Source organism: Myotis myotis, unplaced genomic scaffold (assembly GCF_014108235.1).
Source record: "Myotis myotis isolate mMyoMyo1 unplaced genomic scaffold, mMyoMyo1.p scaffold_m19_p_1, whole genome shotgun sequence".
In the NCBI taxonomy this organism is placed as follows: domain Eukaryota; kingdom Metazoa; phylum Chordata; class Mammalia; order Chiroptera; family Vespertilionidae; genus Myotis; species Myotis myotis.
In genome coordinates, this window is record NW_023416313.1 from 216,855,865 (window position 1) to 216,869,703 (window position 13,839).

General features: G+C 35.8%; 1 protein-coding gene across 8 annotated transcripts in view; it reads right to left on the minus strand.

The window, feature by feature from the left end:
- The window catches only part of TRIP11 (thyroid hormone receptor interactor 11), a 65,436-nt gene that overhangs the window by 24,803 nt on the left and 26,794 nt on the right, over positions 1-13,839 (minus strand). For 6 of the 8 annotated variants that reach the window (XM_036315741.1, XM_036315740.1, XM_036315742.1 and 3 more), the window contains 5 exons: positions 10,275-13,292; positions 8,553-8,693; positions 7,773-7,966; positions 3,952-4,115; positions 2,719-2,822 (listed from right to left, as the gene is read on the minus strand). In XM_036315741.1, coding sequence (XP_036171634.1) covers positions 2,719-2,822; positions 3,952-4,115; positions 7,773-7,966; positions 8,553-8,693; positions 10,275-13,292 — 3,621 coding nt within the window. The remainder of the gene's footprint in view (positions 1-2,718; positions 2,823-3,951; positions 4,116-7,772; positions 7,967-8,552; positions 8,694-10,274; positions 13,293-13,839) is intronic. The other 2 variants (XR_004968574.1, XR_004968579.1) reach the window with 2 other exon arrangements.

The window sequence follows — 13,839 nt, forward strand, 5'->3', positions numbered from 1 at the left end:
TTTAAAATCTCATTTTGTTTACATTTAAGAAATTATTAAAGCTTAAAACTACATTAAGATGTTTTCAAAAATTAACATTTAGATTTTGTTACTCTTTCTACTATTGTTTGGTTTATATTTCATTAATTTTAGCTTTTATCTTTACTAATTCCCTCTTTAGTTTCTTCCAATTTATTTTATTCTTTTTCTAAATATATGTTACACTTTAAATTTGAAAAAAACCACCTAGCTTAAAAAGAAGATCTGACTTCTATTCAAACAGTGTGACAGACTGGATACTCTGGACCCAATGGAAACAACTAAAAGTGTTGGATAAAATACATTTTAAATGTATTAATGAGCTGGCCATAAAGTAAACATAAATGGTTAATGAACATTAAAAGATGCTTGACCTCGCCCTGGCCAGTGTGGCTCAGTTGTTTGGATGTCGTCCTGTGCACTAAAATGTTGGTGGTGCAATTCCTGGTCAGGGCACATGCCTGACTTCCGGGCTCGATCCCCTGGTGTGCAGGGGGCAGCCAATAAATGTTTGGCTCTCATACCAATGTTTCTCTCTCTCTCTCTCTCTCTCCCCCTTACTCTCTCCAAAAAAATAAATAAAATGAATACATACATGCATACATACATAAGTAAATACACACATAAATTAAAATAAAAAGGTGCTTAACCTCATTAGTAATCAAAGAAATGCAAACTAAAACCATAAGAAGATAGCCCTTCCTCCCTCCCACATTGGCAAAAAGTGAAAATATTCTTATAAGGTCAAGTGCTGACAAGGATGTAGAACAAGAACTCTTATGTACCACTGGAAGGACTAAATAAGCACAACTACTCTAAAAGATAATTTTCCATCATCTAATCAAGTTGAAATTGCTCATATATATCCCATAGCTCGGCAATTCCAATCAAGATGCACACAAAATGGAAACTCTTGTGTGTGTGCGCCAGGAGATACAAACACGGGAGTGCATAACCACATAGTTTGCATGGTAGATAATGAAAATTACTTTATCAATAGAATAAGTAAATAATTATGTATTTATGCAATGAATAGAGCAGTAAAAGAGTGAACCATCTGCACACAGTAACACACGGTAACATGGCTAAAAATCATGAACATAATACTAAGCAAAAAAGCAAGTCTCAGAAAAACTACTCAATCTACATATACAGTGGGGCCTTGACTTAGGAGTTTAATTCGTTCCGAGACCGAGCTCGTTAAGGAGCTCTAACTCAAATTACTCTATCAACTCAATGCAAAAAATCGGCCAAGAGACAGCTGGTATCTCAAAAAACTTGTTAGTCGGGACACTCGTAAGTCAAGGCCCCACTGTAGTTTAAAATTCCACTTAATACAGAATTCAAATATATGTAAAACCAAACAATGTATTGTTTGGAGATATAAATCTACATGTTAAAACCATAAAAATAACAAAGGGGGAAAACAAGCTTTTGGAATAGGAGGTGGTAAGAAGGGGATGATATGAGGAAAAGTGCATATGGAATTTCAAAGGGTGTCATTTTATTTCTTATATTGGGCGGTGAGTATGTGGGTATTTGCTGTATTGTTATTTTTATATTTTATGCATATTATCTAAACTAGTCTGGCCTGAGGTCAGGGTCAGGGCCATCTTCCCCGGCTGCCCACAGCCGGCCATACCCCCTTCCCCACCTGCCGCCCCGGCCACCACCCACCCCGGTTCCCCATTCCCCATCAGGCTATCGGAGCCTGATGGCCAGGGGAAGGGACCTAGAGGTTGGCTGTTCCCACCGCTCACCGGTCCTGCCCCCGCCGCAGGTTGCCCTCTGTGTGTGGGGTGACTGGTGGGGTGGGGGCCTTGGCGTGGAGCCACCTGCATCCCCTGCCACCCACGCCAATTCCCTGTTCGCCATTGGGAGATTGGAGTCTGCCAGCCTGGGAAAGGGACCAAGAGGTGGTCAGTGCACCTCATAGTGACTGGTTGAGTGGTCGTTCTGGTCGTTCCACTGTTAGGATCAATTTGCATATTACCCTTTTATTATATAGGATTATTATATAGGATACTATTTTACAACCACTCAATAGTTAATAATTTCAAAACTTTATAGGAAATATGGCTTTACTTATTTGGAATATTAATGTGCCTGCACAACATGACAGGTAAACAAATTTTATTTTCCACCAGCGTCAATTCATGACTTAGAAAAGTTTATCCTAAATCTAAAAGCAAGTCACTCTGGTGTCATATCTCTTCATGAAGGTTCATTTTATTTATATCTTATGTATGATTTTTGCATAGACGAAATATAGCATAACAATAAAGATAAAAATATTTTAAAGGATTACTCTGCAAAAGAAAAATCTAATGGGATAACATACATTAATTTAATCCATGTGAAATAAAGTACTCAATATATTTTGTTGAAAAGAGAAAATTATAAAGTTAAAATTGTAGATTAATTTGTTGTTTTTTCCCTTCAGTGATCTCTAAAATACTCATCTGTGCCAAAAAAACTGAAAATGTCCTGTCATCTCATATTTGCTGTGTCTACTCTGTACGTCACAGGAGGAAAATCCTGAGTATCTTGTTCACTATTATGCCACACTATGGGGTACAGATTAGTTACTCAAATAATATTTAATAAATTAGTTGTTTAGAGATTATTTCCAAGACAAAGATTCTATAAGAAATTGCTTCATTAAAAATAATATTTACAAGGGAAATTATTTCAACCAACCTGCACTGACATCAGCTTTCCTTCCAGATTTTCTGCCTTTTTCTTCCATTCAGCTCCAAGCTGTTTGTGCTTTTCTAGTTCAGCAGAATACATAGCTTTTTCCTCTAGAGAGGAAAAAAGTTACATAGTATTTTGCAACTGTGCGATAAAATTAGAATTTTAAACTACCTGAAATTTTAAGAATTCAACAAAAACATTTCATATGTCTCAACAATTACACATGCCTGAGTGATAGTGTTAATGGAATTAAGGTAATGAGATCAGTTTGCTCTGCCTAACTGATTCTCCATCTTGTCCATCTTGCAAACTCTTCCCTCCCTCCAGAACTCCACCCAAATATTTCCTCTTTGGCAAAGCTTTCCCTACAGCCCCAGTACCATATACTTTGTACACATGTTCAGTTTAGTATTATATAGAGTAGATCTAGAGAAATCTTATATTTAAAATTCAACATTTCAACCATGAGTAACCCTGAAGGTCTACATATGTACAAATTTAAAGTTTGACTTAGGCACAAAACTAGAACCCCTGTTGCTTCATTAGCCTCATATCCCCTAATCACCCACTTGCCCTCACTAGCAGTTAATTCATTGCCAATAATTACTGAATGTATGGATAAACAAATGGATGGGAGAATGATCTAAGGGGGTAAATCTGAGGATGGGAGATAGATGTGAGAAAGCATATTCAGTTATCAGGGTCCAACTGTTCCAGTCACTATTGTGTCTCCAAAAATTATTTTCCACCAGGACTAGAAAACATAAATACCTCAAAGTATAGATGAAGAGCTCAGAACAGGCTCATCAATATTTCAAAGGACAGCAGTTACTGATGATTAACTCTTTGAAGTGGATTCAACCTCCAACCGATATCTCAAAACCTAACCATCTTTTCTACCAGTGCCTCTCTCTTCCTTTGTATTCCACTTGTTATCATGTGGTCATCCTTTCTTTGTTACACTTATAGTTACCCAACACTTACCTTAATAGCTCATGACATGATACTAAAATAAATTTTTAATAATTACTATATATAGTTTTTGTTCTCTAGTCTTAATTATAAAAGCAGTCTAAATTAACTTGTTGATGGCTACTTATCTTCCTCCCTACTAGTGGGTAATCTTTCAAAGATATCCACATCCCCAGGCCTAATCTAAAATGGCACTGAAATAAGCCATAATTCCCAAAAACTACGATAATTTTTCTTCAGTGTGAGACTAACCATACTACTTACCTTGCTGGAAATGCTCTAGTACCATCTGCAGGTTGGACAGTGATAGAGCATACTGCTTTACTTGTTCCCGAGACATAGAAAGCTGCAGGGCAGTCTCATCCCTTTGCTTGGAGACTACATTCAATTGTTCCTGCAATGACTCTACCTGCAAATTGGCTTGATGGCTTCAAACAACAAGAATAAAAGTCAAACTATTTCTATTTAGGTTCTTTACAAGATGAAACATCTTCCGTACATTTTAGTGGAGTAAATGCAAATTAGACTTCATAGTATTTAGATAACTTTAACAAGATGAAGCCTCCTACTTTTTTTATTGTTAAAATATACATAATATTTACCATTTTAATCTTTTCTGAGTGTAGAGTTCAGTGGCACTAAGTGCATTCACATTATTGTACAACCATCACCACCATTCATCTCCAGAACTTTTTTCATCTTACCAAGCCAAAACACCACACCCATTAAACAACAACTCCCCGTTCCCCCAGCAACCATAATTCTACTTTCTGTCTCTATGGATGTGACCTATATTTTATTGCATTAAAGAAACTTGAAGAGTGCCTCTGATCTTTGTTCTCCGTTTTTAACCATCCTTCTTGTGAAAGTGACTCTAAATGGCAATCATTTTAAAAGACAGCATTGCGTAAACAAGAACTGTCACCATGAGAAAAATTTATAAACAGCAGGCAACTCTATGATGTAATTTATCATAAAATTGTAAGTTCTAAGGGCCCTTGGAAGGCATTTTGTCCAGCTTCCAATCCAATGAGCAATGAATTCTATGACACCCCCATGCTTTTAACATGTGAAATCATAAAGTCACAGCTTTCCTAAGGTGAGCCCATAGATTAACTGCTCTGATTACTAGTTAATTATCTTTTACCATCATTTTCTGTGTGTATTAAATAACCCCTACAACTGCCCCAAGTGATTAAATCAGAGTTCCCTAAGAGATTTATATAGCATCTATCCAGGCTTATGTCACTGATGCACTTCCTTAATGTATAATTATTACATACAAAATATTGCAATAGTCTTTCCTGAGTTTTTAATACCCAGGTAAATCCTTACTCGAGAAGCCCATCAAAGTCCATTTAGAGCAGCTACTCTGAAGAAACTTTACCCAGTAGCACCCTCTTGTGGAAAGAGCAGTAAATTGATAAATAGGAGACAACTGCCCTTAAATGTCCCTGAGTTGTATTCAACTTTGCTGGTTAGAAAATCACTCAAAGATAGTAAAGATTAAATGAGCTGTGGATGTCACTCAAGAGGTTAACAGATTACTACATGTTACTGTTGTTAGGTAGGTTTGTAGATCTGAATTAGTTATATAAAAATATTTAATGAACATCTATTAAATTATGTGTGAGAATATATGCTTGTGGGAAGGGTACAAAACAAATGACATCATTCCTACCCTTGGTAACCTTACATTCCATTGGGTGGGAGAAAGTGTAAGATGGGTCAACATTACCTGTACCCTAAAGTAAGATAGAAGTGCCCTATCAAAGACACAAATTACTATGCGGGTTCAAAGGAAATAGTATCACACCAGGGTTTGGTTTTGGGTTTGAGGAGTGGGGTGAAGAAACAGCGTTAATGAAGAAAATGCTATTTGAAGGCCAGATGGGATGGACAGAAATACTGTTAGGGATCAGGCCCGCTTTCAGTAGAAGAAAGAATATAAACAAAAAGTAGAAAGAAATAGAAAAATAGCTGTATCTGAAGAACTGAGTGATAAAGTTTGGGTAATGTAGACAATAGTGAGAAATAAGGCTAATGATTTTGGAAAAAGGAGTAACAAGGTCACAGCTCTACTGAATGAAGGTTATTCTGGCAATTATGAAGGGTAAATGAAAGAAGGCAGAGACTAGACTGTTTTAATGAGAGAAAACAAGGGCCTGAATATTTAAAGGAAAGTACCAATTTCATAGTCTGAGGATGTTTTGGCATTTCTCCCTTTGTGAAACACATACACAAATGATCATCCATTATTCTCAATCTCCCTTTAAAAAAGCTTTCCTTCTGAGCCTGAAGGCATAATAATATACCCTACAATGTGAGGGAGGACTTCATTCTCAGAAGTATTGTCTCTACTGGCCCACAATTTATTTGCACACAGATATATTTACTATCTCCTTGTATATCCTTCAGCATCATACATGATAAAAAAATAAGTTAAAAGATGTGCATATCACCCTGGCTTGTGTGGCTCATTTAGGTGAGGGCTGTCTCATGTACTAAAAAGTCACCTGATTCCCAGTCAGGGCACGTGCCTGGGCTGGGGCTCAAACCCCAGCAAGGGAAGTGTAAGAGGCAGCCAATAGATGTTTCTCTCTCTTACGGATGTTTCTCTCTCTCTCTCTCCTTCTTTCTTCCCCTCTCTTTAAAGTCAATAAAAACATATTTAAAAAAAAATTTTTTTTAAAGATGTGCATATCACTAAATGGAAATATAAATAGACATTATTTTTCTGTAAGATTATTTGGCAGTACATTTCAAAAGTTTTAAAAAAACCATTGAACCAAACTTCCATTTCTAAAAATTTACACCAAGAAAGTAATTTGTCATCAACACAAAAATACCTATCTTGAGATATGATAGCACTCTTAATAATTTTGAAAAGTTGAAACTCTACATGTCCAATAATAAATGACCGGCTTAAAGAAATTATGGCAATCCAAATAACGGTACACTCTGTAGCCATAAATGACATTGCAGAAACACATGGCTTAACATGTACTGATACTCATATTAAGTAACAGAAGCAGTTTATAAAACAGTATGAATATATAATCTCTAGTTTGCTTTAAAAAATATAAAATATGTACACAAACATACAGAATCATATAAAGGCAAAAAAATAAAAAGATTATTTGAGGGTGGGTGGGATTGTGACTTTATGTTCTTTTGGCTTAAGTGGTTTTCCTAAAGTGAAAAATAAAATGTTTTGTCATAAGAAAACAAAACAAAACATTTATTGAGAGAAATAACATGATCTCACTCATTAGTAGAATATAATGAACAACATAAACTGATGAACAAAAACAGATCCAGAGACAGAGAAGCATCGATCGGACTGTCAAACCTCAGAGGGAAGGTAGGGGAGGGTGGGGGTAAGGCGGAAGAGATCAACCAAAGGACTGGTATGCAAGCATATAAGCCAAACCAATGGACACAGACACCAGGGGGGTGCGGGCATGAGTGAGGGAGTGGGGTGGTGAGGGCATGAGTGGGAGGATGGGAGGGCAATGGGGGATAAGGACACATATGTAATACCTTAATCAATAAAGAAAAGAAAAGAAAAGAAAAAAAATATATATATATATATAGGGACCCGGTTATTCAAAAGTTCTAAGAAACCAAGAGTTAATTCTTACTGACCCAGGTTAATTCTTCACCTTTACTCTCTCCTTCTTAGAGCCAAACCTTGTTCAACCTCAGATCATTTGATTAAAAATAAAATCACACAAATTTAATTAAATTAATCCTTTAAGAGCTTGAAAACTAAATGAATCAGTTGGGATTTAAGTCTAAACTCCTAAAATGATGAGAAGCAATTCAATTATCTAGGTAATGGTTAAGATTCCAAGAAACCTCACTCTGAATGCCAGATCTAGTTAAGAGTTAGACCCCAGTATGAAACCCCCACACACTGTGCCTGACCTCAGGAAGGTTACTAAGCCTCTTTAAGTTTCTTTGTCTGTAAAATAGACAAAATAAATTTTGTGAGAAAAAAATGAGGCAAAATATGAAAAATGCTTATTGAGTCTTATAATCAAGAAGTGTTACTATTAAGACTAAAAATGGGAGAAAGTTACCTTGCATTTTCCATTGCACTAGAGGATGAAGCTAGCTTCTCCTCCAATGCTGTGACTTTCTTTCTTAGATTAGCCTCTCTATCTTCTGCAGCCAAAGCTTCACGGGTATAAGAATCTTCTGTTTCTAAAAGATGGTTACGCAATCTCTCTAGTTCCTGGTTTAAGCGTAATTCTTTGTCACGTAAATGTTGAACCTAGATAGAGGACATTTCTTTATTTTTCTTCTATAAAATGCTCCCTCCCCCTCCACAAGCCACTAACTTATCAAATTTCCCAATTATTGAAGTGTATTAATGTATATTAATTTCTCATACTGCAAGATGCATTTATGCTAGGAAAAAAGTCTGAAATGATCCAGAATATTCATTTGGAAGATTTCTTTTGTAAGACCTCATTCCTGTGGCTATGATAGACTATGGAATTATACAAAGATTATACACAGACCACTTTTTCAGTAAATCTCATTTTTCCCATATTTTATGACTGGAAAAGAATTTTCTTATATCCAAGATATGCCTTTGTTTTCACATTTTTATTTTAAAAATATCAAGGTATAATTTAGTTTCAGGTGTAAAACATAATGATTAGGTCACAATTTTCACTTTTGAAAACTGAAGCAAAATGCATTCTAGATGAAAATTCTACCACAGCACACTAGAGCAAGACTAAGCAAAAAATCGCCAATGAAAGAAATTCATTGTAAATGCTAATCCTTACAGTTTTCCTCATAATGATTAAGCTTGGTGTTTGAATCACTGTTTCTTTAAAGTGAAAGAATACCTCATTCTGCACAGCAGTGTTTTCCATTTGTTTCTGTTTCAGGGCCAACATGACTTGATCTCTCTCCTGCTGAAATGTAACCGTCTTCTCCTGCATTGACTTAACTGTATTTAAAAGCTGATTTAACTCCCCCGTCTCGCCCTTTAGGAAAGAAATAACTTTAGCTTTAAAGAAAAATACACTTAAGAATGACATTTCTTCACTAATTAATTTTAAAATATAGTTAACCATGTGAAGGTCATCAAAAAAGGAAAGTCTGAGAAACTGTCAGTCTAAAGGAGCGTAAGGACTCATGTGGTACCCTAGATGGCATCCTCAAACAGGAGAGGGCATTTGTTAAAAGTTAAGGAAATTCAAATAAAGTGTGATCTTTATTTTTTAAAATCTTTATTGTTGAAAGTATTACATATGTCTCTTTTTTCTCCCATTAACTCCCTCCAGCCCGCTAAAGTGTGAACTTTAGCTAATAGTAATGTATCAATATTAGTTCACTGGTTGTTACAAGTGTACCATAGTAATGTAAGATTAAAAATAAGGGAAATTCGGTGTGAGGTATATGGGAACTCAAGTATCTTTGCAATTTTTCTAATAATCTAAAATGACTCTTAAAGAAAAAGTTTATTACATATATTTAAAAAGAACTCAAAAGACACAATCTCTTCAAATTTACCCTAAACAACAGTGTTCACAAACCCAAAATCACTCAAAAAAAGTGTGTGTGTGTGTGTGTGTGTGTGTGTGTGTGTGCGCGCGCGCATTCATCAGGCATTCACAATTGTTGCTGGAGAAAGTAAGTGTCAAGATGCTGGCAGAGGAGAAATAGGGAAGTCATTTTATTTATTATTATTATTTTTAATATATATCTTTGTATTCATTTCAGAGAGAAAGGGAGAGGGAGAGAGATAGAAACATCAATGATGAGAGAGAATCATTAATCGGCTACCTTCTGCAGGCCCCACACTGGGGATTGAGCCGGCAACATGAGCATGTGCCCTGATGGGAATTGAACCCTGACCTACTGGTTCATGACAAAGCTGGGATTAGAATATTGACTGAGTCTACTATGTGAAAAGCACTACTCATGGCTAACATTTTTCAAATCCTAGGTTGTGATTGATTCATAATAATCAATTTAATGCAAGCATGTCAAACTTTTTTAAATACAGCATCACATATAGTAAGGGTAATTTCTAATTCCTGAAACTTCTGTTTTACACACACACACACACACACACACACACACACACACACAAGTGCTTACTGTGTTACGAGGTAAAATGTATAACCTATTGCAGATTGTCAAAGATGGAGCATGTATTTCACAGAACTTCTCATCACATATAAAAACCTCTGAAATGTTAACATTACTAGCAGCTACTGAAATATGCCTAAAATTTGGTTAAGTTGCACTGACTTAAAATACTCTTGTAACACATTTCTATTTTCTGAAGAAAAATATTATTACTAAACCTTTCCTACTTAACAGGCTCTAAAAGATTAACCCAATATAAAAAAATATTTGGAAATACCTAGTCATTTGGGGGAGAAACTTCCAGATGCCTCTGAAGAATATTTATTTAGAATGAAACACAAAACCTTGAAATAAGTATTTCTAAGTGAACAAATTCATATTCCCCTTCAAAGATAATATCAATGGAGTAACATTAAAAATCTCCTCCACCCGAACTTCCCTCTGTATGTAATACCCCATTCAGGACATACCTCTTTTTCTTTCAGTAGCTGCTCAAAAGCAAGAGCCTTCTCCTTCATTGAGTGGCACTCAAACTCTTTTTCTTGCAGCATCATAGAAAACTTCATATTAGTCTCTTGTAATGCTTGATATTCTGTTTCCTTTTCCCTGGTTTTTCCTACTATTTTTTCATTTTCCTCTTTTAATTTACAAATGTCCATTTCTAAACTTAATGTTCTCTCCTTCAGGTTTGTTACTGCCTGCCTTAAAAGTTCATTTTCATTCACCTTGTTTGTGAAATTTTCATTTACAGAAAGTAACTGATCACTTTTCGCTTTAATTAAGAGGTCTTTCTCTTTAAGTGACTTTTGCAAAACATCTTGTTTCTCCTTTAGCTGTTTAATTTCTGAATCCGTTTGTTCGTGTTCTTTTTTTTCTAGCTCTGAGGTGGCAGCAATTGAATTAGAGAGTCTGTGATTATTTTCCTGGAGAGTTCTAATTGCTGCATCTTTTTCCTGCAGCAACTTTCTTAGCTCATCTATCTCGTGCTGGGAAGCTTCACTTAATGTTTCAGACTTAGTTGTTTTAAGAGACTCTGCAGACTGGGAGGTAAGAGATGATCCAGAAGAGAACTGAGGTGAGATAATATCAAGTTTTCCTAAAAGGAGATCTTTGGTGTTGCAAAGCTGCCCTATGCTATGCTGAACTTGTGCTAATTCGTGCCCAAAAATTTTGAGTTTGGTTTCATTCTGCTCATAGCTTTGGATCAGGCCAGTATAGTCCACTTGTAACTTAGAATTGTTATCACTGTCAACCAACACTTGCGCCTGAAGCTGATGAAGTTCTTCCTGAAGCTGGGCTGATTCGTGTTGCATATTCTGTACTGTGGTCATCACCTGCTGTTTCCACTCTTCCATTTTCTTTACTTGTTGTTTTAACTTATCACGTTCCTGTAGAAGCTCCTCAAACTGATTACTATTAACACCTCCAACCTCATCACTGGTGCTGGATGTTTGTAAAACTGTTAATAAGGTCTGACATTTCTGACTTAATGCATCTATTTCAATGTCTTTTTCTCGAATGATACGAGATAAATTCTGAACAGTTTCTCGAAACATTTCTTGGCCAGCACCTTCAAATTGAGTGGACATTTTCTTATTTTCATCTTGCAGCTTAAGGAGGGCTGCTTCTTTGGCAGCAACTATATCCATCATTTTGTGATATTCTGTTTTTAGTTGGCTATTTTCCCTAGTCTTCTCATTCAAAACAGCTAATACTTGTTCTCTTTCCATAGCAAAGGCCTGCAGCTGCTGTTGAAGGTAAACAATATCCTGATTGTAGGAAACGGAAGAAACTCTAGCGTGGAGAGCCTGAATCTCCAAATCTTTCTGCTGGATAATCCGAGTTAGCTTTCCCACCTCATCCTTGGACAGCTGATCAATCTGTTTAGTTAAAGACAGATTCTTTTCATTTAGAAGTTTAATCTCTAATTCCCGTTCCTTTATTCCTTTTACTAACCTTTCGGTTTCAGCCTTAGATAAATCATGCTTTTCACTTCCGTTTTCTATGTTAAGGCTCTGAACTTTTGTCTCTTGAAAAATATTAGAATTATCTGTTTGAATACCCTGCCTTTCTTCATGCAACTGGGTTTTGATTTCTTCAATTGTTTTTTGCAAAGTCTTAATTTTCTCATCTTTCTCTAATAAGAGCTGGGTGTGCGTGACATTCATTTGCTCATGCTGGTATTTAAACTCATCCATTTCCTTCTTATGCTCCTGTAAAGACTGAAGTAGTTGCATTTTACTCTGGTTTTGATCTTCAATTATCTTTCGGTGGTGTTTTATTTCCTCTTCAAGGCTATCCTTTATAATATTCAGTTGAGATACCTCAGATTCTAGTTCGGTAATACAGTCAAGGGTTTTAGGCTCAGCCACAGGTGCAGCTCGACTCTGCTGTTCCCGGAGCCGTTCCAGTTCTTCTTTTAGGTGATTGTTTTCTTCTTTCATGGATCCAAGATGTCTGTCTTTCTCTTCTATGGTTTGCTTCAAAATTTCATTTTTTCTGAAGGCTTCAGTATATTTATCTAACTCCTCCTGGAGCTCTGAACTTCTGTCTTTAAGTCTTTCAATAAAAACTTCTTTCTCATTTATAAGTTGTGTTAATTGCTTCCTCTCTTCTAAACTAGATGACAAAATGTTCTTAGTCTCTGTATGATCAATGTCTATCTGCTCAATATTCTTTTTGAGTTCTGCTATTTCCAAGTCTTTCTCTTGACTGAGCTTAATTAAACGTTCATGTTCCAGCTGTAAAGCAGAGGCACTCAAGTTCCGTGCATTTGACAGTTCTTCAATGGTCTGCTCATACTTGTTTGCTTCTTCCAACAGCCTCTTTTCAGCCCGACACAATTCTGCTTCTAACTGTCCTTTTTCCGTTTTTAGAGTCTCCAAAACTGTGTTTTTTTCCAGAGAAATCTGATTGTTACCAGCAATAGATTCTTCCAACTGATGTCTTAAATCTTCACATGCTAAAACCAACTTTTCATTTTCCATTTTGAGATCAAAAGAAACGTTCTTTAAATTTTCATTGAGCTGTTCTACTTCTGAAAGATTTTGCTTTAAGTTTCTGATGTCAGCTTCTCTTTCTTTAAGTAAGTCATCCTTAAAACTGCTGTTAGAGTCTTGATTAAGAGGCTGAGTTAATTCACACCTGACTCTAGAAAGTTCCTCCTCCTTTTGTTTAATATGTTCCTTAAGCTCAAAGTTCTCCTTCTGGATATTTAAATTATTGTTTTGTGATTTATTTAGTTGATCTACTAAATCTTCTATTTTATCCTCTAGCTCCTGCTTGGTTAAATGCAAGTCATTTAGGACCAGTTCACTTTGAATTAACTTTTCTTTCTGCATCTCTAACTCTTTAGTAATGTTCATTTTATCATCTTCAAGTTGATGAACTCTCTTTTTTTCATCATTTAGATCTATTTTAAGTTTATTGATGATGCTATCTCCCTCATTTTGCTGCTTTGATAGCTGATCTTTTATCAAAATCATGTGCTGCAAAAAATAATAATAATTTGCATATTAACTTTAAAACATTCTCATTTTAGTACCTAAAGGAAATTTTATAAAATGTCATATACAATAGAATAATAATTCTCAGTTATTTCTAATCCTTTTTTAAAAAAATGTTTTTATTGATTTCAGAGAGAGGAAGGGAGAGGGAGAGACCGATAGAAACATCAATGATGAGAGAGAATCGTTGATTAGCTGCCTCCTGCACACCCCTCACTGGGGATAGAGCCTACAACCTGGGCATGTGCCCAGACTGGGAATCAAACCGTGATCTCCTGGTTCATAGGTCGATGCTCAACCACTGAGCCATCCCGGCCAGGCTCTAATCCTTCTTAAAACTCTTTTTTTAAAAAACCCAACAAAATTACTAATATTTAATAGCAAATTATTTTATCATTTTAGAAATTAGAATTTAAAACTAAAGAAGGTAAAAGATATATGTTGTTTATTTTCAACTTTAAACACTGTGCAGGAATCAACAAACTAGCAGCCAATGGGCAAATCAGACCTGCCACCTGTTTTTATAAAT